The following is a 10,611-nucleotide window of genomic DNA, read 5'->3' on the forward strand; positions in this document are numbered from 1 at the left end:
AGACATGTTTTCGGTATTCATAGAAAAATACTTTAGATGTTCAATTTGTGTGCTCAACATTAAACATGTTTAAATTGTGTTTAGTTGACGCACATTGACGCAAACCGCTTTTTGAATAACTAACCTTGCCATTTAAAAGTTAACAGAGAATGACACCATTAGTTTACACCTTATTGTTACTACCTGTTGACAACAAAGAATTGTTCATAGTGTAAAGCCAGATAAAGGTTATATGAAAGCTTTGTTTGATTTTGTCTCATACCTCTTAACTTCTATCTTCAGGTGTGAAAAGAGGAGAAAGAGTTGTATTTGGAAGCCAGAAGAATGAAACATTCGATCGGTCTTACCTACGTTGTCTTAACTTTACTTATCAGGTAAAATATCCCTTAATGACATAAGATGTCAACACGGATGTTCACGTATAGGGTGCTAAGTTTGTTAAATTTTAAGAATGTGTCTTGGATCGATGCAAATATCAGCTAATGTGAAGGCTATAATATGAGAATATTAAACTCATTGTACGAGTTTGAAAGAAAGGCGTTGCCACTTAACATATTATTTGTAGCTCATCCCATTTCTATGTTATATTCTCCTTAACTAACATCAATATATTTGTTAAAAGTCTTTTTTCTTCCATATAATTTAACTCGGACACCTATTTTAGATGATACTTATTCATACGTGATAATTTTTTAAAGTTAACTTACATGAAAGTCAAGCTGAAATGTTTTATTACGATTACAAACGTACAGAAACTAGCTTGCTTTTTTCTTCAGCGATCCCTATCGATAAGATGCAGAATTTCGATCGAAAACAATATTGATTTGGCATGAAATATTCTAAATAAAACCCGACATGAGATGTTATTAAAGTAAACATTTTTTGCAGTTATGTGCTCGGGATAAATGGTAAACAAGAACGGGCAATACATGATCTAAAGCTCTCAGATCGGGATACAGGCTCCGACGAATCCTCTGTCGATGATGGAGACGAATTAAACATGGACAAGCGTTGGGGCAAAGCAGGACGGTTTAGAACATTTGATTCTCTTGCTAGTGGACTTGTATCAAAGCGTTTTGGTGACGGCAGAAATTTTGATTCTCTCGCAAGTGGTTTGGTCGGAAAGCGTTTCGGTGACGGGCGGAATTTCGACGTGCTGGCAAGTGGCCTGGTAGGCAAGCGATTTGGCGACGGACGGAACTTTGACTCGCTGGCAAGCGGGCTGGTAGGCAAGCGATTTGGCGACGGACGGAACTTTGACTCGCTGGCAAGCGGGCTGGTAGGCAAGCGATTTGGCGACGGACGGAACTTTGACTCGCTGGCAAGCGGGCTGGTAGGCAAGCGATTTGGCGACGGACGGAACTTTGATTCGCTGGCAAGCGGGCTGGTAGGCAAGCGTTTTGGCGACGGACGGAACTTTGACTCGCTGGCAAGCGGGCTGGTAGGCAAGCGATTTGGCGACGGACGAAACTTTGACTCGCTGGCAAGTGGGCTGGTAAGCAAACGATTTGGCGACGGACGGAATTTTGATATGCTGGCGAGTGGACTGGTAAATAAACGATTCGGCGACGGACGGAATTTCGACGTGCTGGCCAGTGGATTAGTTGGTAAACGTGATGACGGAAGGTATTTCGACTCTCTTGCAAGTGGAATTGTCGGTAAAAGGTATTACAGTGCTTTTGTTGATCCGGTTGGCAATAGTCGTTTTGGGAAACGGCACCCCTTTGACTCTCTTGCAAGTAACCTTATCAAGCGGTTTGACGGGAAAAACTTACATGCATCAGATGGCAGTCTACTTGGAACAAAGTGGAATGGGCAAGGATACGGACGTCTGGACAGTCCTCCCTCATCTAAACAAGAAGATGAAACGGACGGTAGTACAGAAGGTGAATCAGACATCGAATTTCCCCAGAAGCGCGGATACTTTTACCCATCTTGGAGATCTCGTTACTTTAAAAGGCGTCCTTTCGACTCGCTGGCTAGTACACTCATTCGTAGATGAGGGCCCAGGATATACATGTGTAAACACTTAGTGCTTTTAACCATACTAAAATGTATATTTTCTGTTGGTTTATTCGTGAAATATTTAAGGCTACATTCGCAAACACAATTTTACAATTAAGCATGTGATCAAATGGTTTGAAAAGTATCTAGTAACAAACAAACACGGTTTGTTCACTGAATTTTATTTGCTATAATAAATATTTCAATTCATTCCGCTCACGACTAAAGACAAAACGAATGTACTTCCGAAATGTGATTTTATTTCAAAGTATGTTGGGAACACATGACTGATTAATAGGGTATTTGTTGTGATTAACTGTTTATGCATCAGAATAAATACTTGACTGATTTTAATCTATTATTTTTTCTGTATTTATGTTTCAATTTTCTTACTTTCATTAGACGTTTACATAGTATGCGATTAAACAAGCATCCATCAATTGTATGTTTAGACATGCTTAAGGAGATATACGACACGGGGGTTACTATAGACGCATACAACTCTTTTAGATTATTATTTTACAACAAGGATTTAAGTCTGATTTATATTGATATATTCGACACTAAGTAACTTGATAATGTCTCAACTAATATTTCTGAAAACTATTGTTTTCACTTTGGAGTATATTCCGGCGAAACGTTTTGCATATTGCGTGATTAATGTGATAAAGTTATATTAGTTTATTTATAGAGTAAAAGAAATTCTAAAGATTTAATTGCTGCCTTATTCCAAACATCAAATTGTATTACCCAATAGTAAAGTTCGGATTAGTGAAATTTTAATTACTCTATTAAACGTTATTTTAACAACAACAACACAGTATGCCAATTCCGATATGGTATTCAGTTAAGGTTTCCTCGTACATCTGCACATAAATGAGCGTAGCTGCCAATGATTGAGATACATCTTTTTTCTAATATAATATAATGACAGGTGGTCATTAGCAACAATTGAGTGGTAACAAATAAATTTTACTTTGTTCTACGGTTTAAAAGAATTGCTTTTCTTAAAATGATTATATTTCGACACAAGCGGACTGAATAGGTTTTGGTATCTGATATTACGCCAAATCCGATACAAATAAGGATTTGCAGATATTGTTTTCCGGACACTGTAAAATCCTCTTATTGGTTTAACTGTCTATATGTACAAACGTATGAAAGCCATCTGCCTAGAGACATCCATAAGTTCGGTAAAGGAAATGAGACTACACCGACGGGCCAAATATATCCAGCAGCTAAAATTGTACTAAGACTTAACATCCCGTTTCATGATTCAGTTCCAAAATAGAATCCCATAAACTGGGGTTCTCTTAAGGGTAAACAAGTCAACGGCGCATGTTGTGCATCCAACGACTTTAAAAAGGGTATATGTCAACAGGATCTTGGTGCCTAGTTAAAACATTTCTTTCAAAAAATATAATGTACACTATAGTATAAATTTATTTTTCACCGAACGTGCATTGCGGCAAGAAAATGCAGGATGAGGGCAAAGGTATAAGATGAAGGTAACCACATTCTTACCAAACGCTTTTGGCATTTAAAATGTGAATGTGTTATTCCTTACATTTACACCAATAGTTCATTATTTCATTCAAGAAACGTTAAAAATTACTTTATTTCATTTCGGATTACCTTTCAGTAAACCTTTCTTACCCATTCTGTAAAAAGGACGACCCGACTGTTACCGGAAACATTTTTTTTTCAAATGACGTCACAATAACGCAGGAAAATATCAACCACTTAAAATCACTTTTAAACGTAAAATTGAAACACTTTTGGCAACAAAACGTTTAAAATATAATAACTTAGTACTTTCTTAATTGTTGATTTATATCTTACGGGACCTGCTGACACAATACAAACAATAACAAGATCAATAGATTTCATGTATATTGTTATGCGATGAATTGCGATCCGAACATATCCGAAGATGTTGCGTTCATCGATTGATGAACGCAATTGCTGAAAGGCAGTTCATTTAAGGAATGGAAGTTAAGGTGTAAATATTGACAAATAGTTTACGTTTTCTTTGGTTGTTACTCTTTATTTTCCAACGTCATACTTTCTTCCAAATTTTCACCGGAGGTTATAATTGGGATTTACAGCGCTGTAACATGACAGTAATAATTGAACAAGATGATGAAGGGAAACTGTTTCAATCGGAAAAAAAGAAACAAGTTTTAATTCCTTGTACTTTAAAGACCACAATGAAGGTAATGAAAAGGGAACTATATTGACAGACCAAGCAGCCATAATACCGGCCCTTTTGTTTAATGACCCACCATGATAACAAATTACAAATTGTTCTTTTCCGATATAAGACATTTTGTCCCCACAACAATTTTAATCTATTAAAAAATAACTCAACAAAACGACCCGTTGCAATAAAGAATGGTTATAAGATGTTGATATTTACATATTAGCCCGTGTGACTCTTATTCCCATCTTTATATATAGGGATGAGCCGGATAGTCAAATGATTAACTATTACATTAAAAGCTTTAAAGCTGTACTCTCACAGATATACCGTTTCTACAACTTTTTTTTATTTTTTGTCTTGGAAAGGTCAAATGTTTGCGTAAATATCTGCAAACCCACGATAAAACATTGCTGACAAAAAATCAGATCGTAGATTTTCATATTTCCGTTCGACAATTTATGTTTTATGGGTTAAACCGTTACTAACGGATTAAGAAAAATGCATAAAACATTATTTTTTGAACTTAAATAAAAAAAAACTGCGGTCTAATTTTTTGTCAGCAGTCTTATATCACTGGTTTCCATGGATATTCGCATAAATTGGCTCGTTCCAAGACGAAAAAAAAAAAGTTGCCAAACTGTTTAATCTGTGAGAGTGCAGCTTTAAAGACACAAGGTCAGAAACCATTGAAGCGTGGCAAACAACATCCCAAAACATTAACAGACATACAATACATTCATAAAACCGTATATCGTTCCAAGATACACACATTATGTAATATTATAACAACATAATATTGACATTGCAGATGGAAACTACAGACAGAAGCCCCAAACAAAACATTAGTCAAAGGAATTAGAAAGCTGGATTGGATGTCATATCATTTATAGACGTATTTATTCAACCTGCACGTCGTGTCTGCGGCTGATTTCTGCAATTTCGCGGATATTTACAGCATGTTATATATTGACGTTGTTTAAACAATTCAAGCGTAATCAAGACTGTCAAGATGTTAAATATATCCATTTTTTAGACTTTTTTGAGTGTACAAAATTGCGTTTTCGTTGCAGATATGAAGCAATATAAAAAAAAGTTTTGATATCCACACTAATAATTCCAGTCAACATATCAATATATGAGAGTTCATTTGTATCGTTTGCACAGACTGGCGATTAGGAAACTCATAATAGGGTTTATACTTCATATTTATTGGCTTGTCCTTGTGGTTCTCCATGGTTTTTTGTTTAGGTTAATATTAAGTGAAATCCAAAGTATCCTATTTCTTGAGTTGTTCCAGTTACAACTTTCTACAACCTTTAAACTGTTTATAATGGCCCAAAGTTCGCTATTATACGGTTTAAATTTATGACACCCGAATGGCAATGTTTGATATCATAGACATAACTTATATATGATGATATCTACGAAAAAAAGGAATGAAAAATTAACATTTTTAACGAAAAATATAGCATTATGAAAGTATGCTTCAAAGTTATCGACTTATTTCAGTAGAATGTGCTGTGAATCAAACACTTCGAACTAATTCGAACATATAAGAAAATATACTAATTGCAGAGACAGTATTTAAAATGTTGTTCAAACAATTGCTTAGGGTATATCTTCCACTGTCCAATATTCTTATACAATACTGTCTGTATGAAAGCACAAAGTGTTTGTAAAACAAATTGAATTGTTGCTTCATATATGACTTAATATTGGGAAACCAGTGTAGCATGCTTCGGCTTGGATAATGTTGTATTATACGCCTAACTTTTATATCAAATTAATCTAAAACTCTTAAATTACTCTTTCCTGGTAGTCAATAATTGTCAAAGTAAATATTAAGATTTACTTAAAAAATCAGACCTTGTATTGATACAATTTTACCGAGGCTTCCAGACATGAAGCTATTCCTTGTGAAAGTACCTTTCAGTTTGTGATATAATCTTAAAACTGTATATTGGTTCGTATTGCTTTACTGATTTTAAACAGTATGTATTTCTATATAGTTTGTAAAGTTGGGTTCTCTCGTTTCGTGCGCATTTTGAATTGGTCATTGTGTGTGGTCATTTGTTAAGCTCCTGAGCTTGTAACTGTAGAACCCTATCATAATTGCTGTATCCTTATATCAATAATTTGTCTTAAACAAGCAAATCCAGCGGACTGTTTTAATAAGTTTCAAATAATTACGGACTTCGGATTTAAATAACTTGATGAATGTCGTAATAAAGATGTCTCAAAATAATAAATCTCCCTTCTTATTAGATTGTCATTCTACAGTTGTGTATACATAAGCCCGCGGTGTCCGATTTTTCCCTATCACTTAAACAGTTTATTGCGTCACTACAAGAGACATTCGTATATCAATTGACTTTCTCCCAATTTATTCCATGTCAATGAGGTACATGAAGCAGCTTCATAATTGACCTTACGACAGGATTTGATTGACAGGTCCTATCAGCCAATCAGAATGTAGGGCTGATAAGCCGCGTTGCTATCCGCCATTTTGTCCGTCAAACTGACCAGAGTCCGTCATATACATGCGCTGGCAACTCCTCGCCTTTTTGAAGTATTATGGTAAAAAGGTGTTGTCATGGCACTTGTAATTCGGATACAAGGTAGCCAGGCCGACAAAAGATGGCTTCCAATTCGTTCCGTATTCAAAACCAGCGAGTTATTTAGAAAAATGCAAGTGCTGTATCAGACTCTGTGGAAGACCTCATCAACAGCTGAACTTGGAAATTTTGAAAGATCGTTCAAAGGCGAAACATCGTCTGTACAAAAGTATTTTTTTGAACAAAATTACTTATTTCAATCCACTCAAAATTTATTTAATACTGAAATTGTCCGTGCATGACCTAAATAAGTGTTACTATTTTTAAACTATAAACATCGTACATTTATGCTTTGGCTTGTGTTGTCAAATCAGCATTAATGGCCATTTAATATCAGGTTCAACATGGACACGATTGATTTCATTCAAGATAGAGGTGTTTTTGTTGATACCGTTATGTAGTTTTTATAAACTGCTTTGCTTTCAAAGTAAATCAGGAAATATCGTACAACTAAATTTTTGTCCGAACCATCGCATGCTTCCGAATCTCATCTACTCGTATGGTTCCTATGTAAACAATGGCTTTTGTAGCTGTCATTTCGACACATTTCATAGATTTCTTATTTTCATATCAGCACTTTGTCGACGGGAAATCCAATCAAGAAAACCCTGACCCTCAAGCAGCTACTGTATTTGACCAGCTCACACCAGCTAGGCCTCCTCCAAAACTCAGATAAATATTTGAGCCACCAAAACAAAACGAGAACAGATCGGTCTGAATCGTAAAGGTAGTATTTTCTGTATAAAACAATTTATTTCACTGTACATTTAAATCAATTATTATGTTCATTAGAACTTGATTCTGCCAAACATGTGCTGTAAAGACTTAGACTTATTATGAATAAAGAACAAGTCAAACATGTACATATTTTCATTGTTATTCTTATATTTTGGGCCATTTACGTAAATCTACAATATTTAATGACAGTTCATCCAATGTTCAGAGTCCGGATCACATGCACACTCGATAAACAGTATTCTTAAAGTTGCACTCTCACAGAATTCTAGTTTGACACTTTTTGTCTCAGAATCGGCTTATTTTGGCATTCTTTAAATTAAGACCTAATATATAAATCACAAAGCAAACTTCTCCGAGCCAAAATATGATAAATGCAATCGAATCCTGTGTAAGTTGTCAAAGTGATCAATCTGTGAAAGTGCAGCTTTAACAGTGAAAAATAACTTCTGCTAATGCTATATATTTTAAAATATATTTTCCATTGCAAAAAAGAGATATTCACCTACAATATCATACATAAACACCAAAGAAATATCAAAGTTTAAGTCATGTTTGCAAAACAACAATGTATTTAATAAATCTGATATCAAATATGCAACAACTGGTGTTATACTTCAGAACTGAAGCTAACATCATAGAGGTACATCCTTCCAAGAATCCATCAAAACAACATGCTGAACAACTTCAAGAACTCTCTTCAAAAGACCACACTTTCCTGAAATAAATAAAAGATGCCAATATTAAAATAAATCATTTACATGTATTGTTAAATATTTTAATACTAGCTGTAAATGCTATTGCCTTTGATGTTTGCTTTCTACATGTATATCATAATGAAATATTGACAAGATAATAGCTAATGTTTTGTGGTTGTTGTTTTTCTCTGGACAAATAGTCCATTACTTTTGTACAGCAAAGTAAAACTAAATGTTATAAAAAGCTTTTAAATAGGTCGTACCGATTATTTGTAAAACTAGTCATCACTGGTTTTCTCTTGCGGTTGACATTGCCTGGACTGGCAAATATCATGTGTGTGTGGGGGGGGCGGTTTCCGGTCTTATGCTAGGTCCCCTGTGGCGGTAGGCTTGTTGAAGACAATAATAAGGGGACTTCCTTATTTCCATCAATCAGAATACTTAAATGGTGTCAACGGTAAATAGCAGGAGACCCTCCACCAGCCTTAACCGGTAAATGGGGGGAGGGTAGTGTGTGTGGGTTAGAACCAGCTGCCCGGTCAGCTTAGTTGGTTAGTGAGTGCCGGGCTAGTGTTCTGGTGGTTGTGAGTTCGAGCCCCACACCGGGGGCACTTTTCCTCCCAGGTCTACTTTTACAGCCAGAGTGTGTGAACATGTTCCACAATTTCTGTAAGAACAAAAATCAAAGCATGTGAATGTTTGAGCAATGCAAAAGTTACAGATTGGTATCACCCACGATTGTCACTTGTCAACTATTACATTGTTATTCATAAGGGAGAGTGTTCAATCGATTAGAACTGAAACTTTTTATGCATAACCCCAATAAACCATTTCTGCTCATACTATAGAATACAAGGTTATACTGTATAGTTGGCATGTAACTGTTATTTAATGTCACTTCCGGGTTCCCCATTCGGGCCATTTATGATTTACTCATATTGTGCGATGATTTAATCTTTGTTTCAACAATACTGTAAGAAGGACCGGTGTTATTAAAAGTTAAACTTACCCTTGTTTGCATTTACAGTATGCGTCACACACACGCTTTTCCTTTGTATCGATGTCAATGTTGACAACATGGCGGCTATCCGATTTTCTCTGACTTGGATAGATTTCACCCCGCAAATGTTAGATATCGTCATTTTCTAAAGAAATATCGAGCCTTCCGATGTAGCAGCCAGTTACCAATTCCTTTGACTTCTATTTTTTCGCATTGTAATGTCACATTTATGATAATTTGTCAGGAATATCGGAAAGCGAAACGACGCGATACGCCATTACTTCCTCGTTTGTTTGACGGACATAGACAGAGTTCGCTCCCTTGATATCAGGGGGCGTGGCTTAGAAGCCGCTGTCGTAAGGTCAATTGTATTTCTTTGTTTGATTTTACCACTGTTAATGCAAACTGGTCTGTTACTCTTAGTAGTAAAAGTACATTTCCTTGAAAAGTGTCAAAGTCGTAGCAAAATCAGTTCAATTTGATCCTGTTTCTTTGATATGAATAGGTTTGCACTGGCGATGAGCATGATTATTTCAGCAATATCTTGTCCATGTTACAAAGTGTTTAATGATACCAGAGAGACACAATACTTGCAGCATTCAAATCTCATTAATTAAGGATTAAAATTCGACATGTTGCATTTTATTGGGGTATGGTATGCAATGGGGCTGTTCAAAATTGGTGGAGTCCGAAGGACTCCACCAACATTTTGAACTGCGCCATTGCATACCATACCCCAATAAAATGCAACATGTCGAATTTTAATACTTATATTTACATTCATTTAGATCTACATTTCTGCTAAAATAAATTGATTATTCAAGAGCATTTTCTCTTTTTTCTTTCTCTCGTTGTTCTCAACGGTGGGTAAATTAGAACAGCTATCGTAACCTAATTTTATACGACAAGGAATGCACAGATAAAATAGTTCCTTATTTATATGTTTATTTTCAAGGTCAAGAATATTATAAATACGTGTTATTGCATAAAATGTGTGTTTTCGGTCCGTTATCGTGGTGTAATAAAACGCAAAAACCCGGGCGTTATCGGTAGAAAACATGCATTATTCAGTAAATTCACGTGGCGTTAATGCCCGGTTTTAGTTTTGCATATGCGCTATCAGGGCCCGCATCATAACAATGAAGGCTGAGCGACCTGGTTTCTGACCGAAAGTTGGTCAACGATGCAAACTTTTGCACAAAAATATATTTTAGCATACATATAATGTAGCTGCATACAAATACCAAAATATGAAATAAACCACATACAACTTACATATTTTCTGCTGAGTTGTCTTTTCATGGCAAGCTGATGTGTTCACTAAATAGTTTTTTCTGCAATTGTTTTTACTATTAA

General features: G+C 35.6%; 1 protein-coding gene across 1 annotated transcript; it reads left to right on the forward strand.

Moving 5' to 3' along the window:
• Positions 1–293: 293 nt before the first annotated feature.
• Positions 294–2,286, forward strand: LOC128220718 (suprabasin-like). The gene is made up of 2 exons (XM_052929216.1): positions 294–374; positions 889–2,286. Exons 1-2 carry the CDS (start codon positions 325–327, stop codon positions 2,000–2,002), a joined length of 1,164 nt encoding a protein of 387 aa, XP_052785176.1. The 5' UTR covers positions 294–324; the 3' UTR covers positions 2,003–2,286.
• Positions 2,287–10,611: the final 8,325 nt, after the last annotated feature.

The sequence above is a fragment of the Mya arenaria genome, chromosome 15 (genome assembly GCF_026914265.1).
Source record: "Mya arenaria isolate MELC-2E11 chromosome 15, ASM2691426v1".
In the NCBI taxonomy this organism is placed as follows: domain Eukaryota; kingdom Metazoa; phylum Mollusca; class Bivalvia; order Myida; family Myidae; genus Mya; species Mya arenaria.

Bases quoted from the DNA above. Each gene is read 5' to 3' on its own strand.
- LOC128220718 (XM_052929216.1), top strand. From the start codon at position 325: ATGAAACATTCGATCGGTCTTACCTACGTTGTCTTAACTTTACTTATC. The intron at 375-888 runs GTAAAATATCCC...CATTTTTTGCAG, and splicing joins GTCTTAACTTTACTTATCAG to TTATGTGCTCGGGATAAATG.